At 50.1% G+C, this 792-nt stretch overlaps 1 protein-coding gene across 1 annotated transcript; it reads right to left on the bottom strand.

Annotated features, from left to right (window-relative positions):
• Positions 1–132: 132 nt before the first annotated feature.
• On the bottom strand, positions 133–714 carry LOC113405197 (putative olfactory receptor 52P1). Its single transcript, XM_026646161.1, has one exon. It carries the CDS (start codon positions 712–714, stop codon positions 133–135), a length of 582 nt encoding a protein of 193 aa, XP_026501946.1.
• Positions 715–792: the final 78 nt, after the last annotated feature.

Genomic DNA, 792 nt, shown 5'->3' with positions numbered 1-792 from the left:
TGAGGAGCTTCTAATACTGTGAACTTCCAAAATGCTGAGCTCAGCCAAACTGGGACAGAGCACCCTTGATTAATGAGGAGAAATCCTTTCCCAATCTTGTCAGACAGGATTAAAGTCAATGACCCCTGGTGATCATATTCTGCAGATGTATTTGACCACTTTGTCACGAAGCTCTTTGGTTTTGACGCCATAAATGATAGGGTTGAGCATGGGGGGGATGAGGAAAGTGATGTTTGCCAAGATGATGTCAACATGGGGAGCGATGCCCTGACCAAACTGCTGTGTCAGAGAGGAGAAGACGGAGGGAGAATAAGAGGTCAGCATCACACAGATGTGGGCTGTGCAGGTGTTGAGGGCCTTCTGGTGGGCTTTCTTGGAGGAGATTCTGAGGACGGCCCTGACGATCAGACCATAGGACAGGGCAATGAGTGTCAGGTCTGACCCAATGACTACAAACAGTATCACCAAGTTGTACGTCATGTGGATTGTGATGTCCGCACACACCATCTTCGCCACAGCTAAGTGCTCGCAGTACGTATGGGGGATAATGCGGTTGGCACAGAATGGCTGCCTGCTGAGGAGCAGGGACCCAGGCAGAATGAAGAGAACAGCTCTTATCATACCCACTAGTCCTAGCTTAGCTATTCGTGCGTTGGTGAGGATGGTGGTGTATCTCTGAGGGTTACATATGGCAATGTAGCGATCGAAGGCCATTGTCACAAGGACGGCTGAGTGCATGACACCAACCGCGTGAAGGAAGAACATCTGGGTGAGGCAGCCACCCACAGTAAT

The sequence above is a fragment of the Terrapene carolina genome, unplaced genomic scaffold (assembly GCF_002925995.2).
Source record: "Terrapene carolina triunguis isolate 2854851 unplaced genomic scaffold, T_m_triunguis-2.0 Scaffold34189, whole genome shotgun sequence".
Lineage (NCBI taxonomy): Eukaryota > Metazoa > Chordata > Testudines > Emydidae > Terrapene > Terrapene triunguis.
This window is presented reverse-complemented; position numbering and strand designations above follow the sequence as displayed.

What these genes read in the sequence shown, in the direction of transcription:
- LOC113405197 (XM_026646161.1), bottom strand. Translation starts at nt 714, where the DNA reads ATGGCCTTCGATCGCTACATTGCCATATGTAACCCTCAGAGATACACC.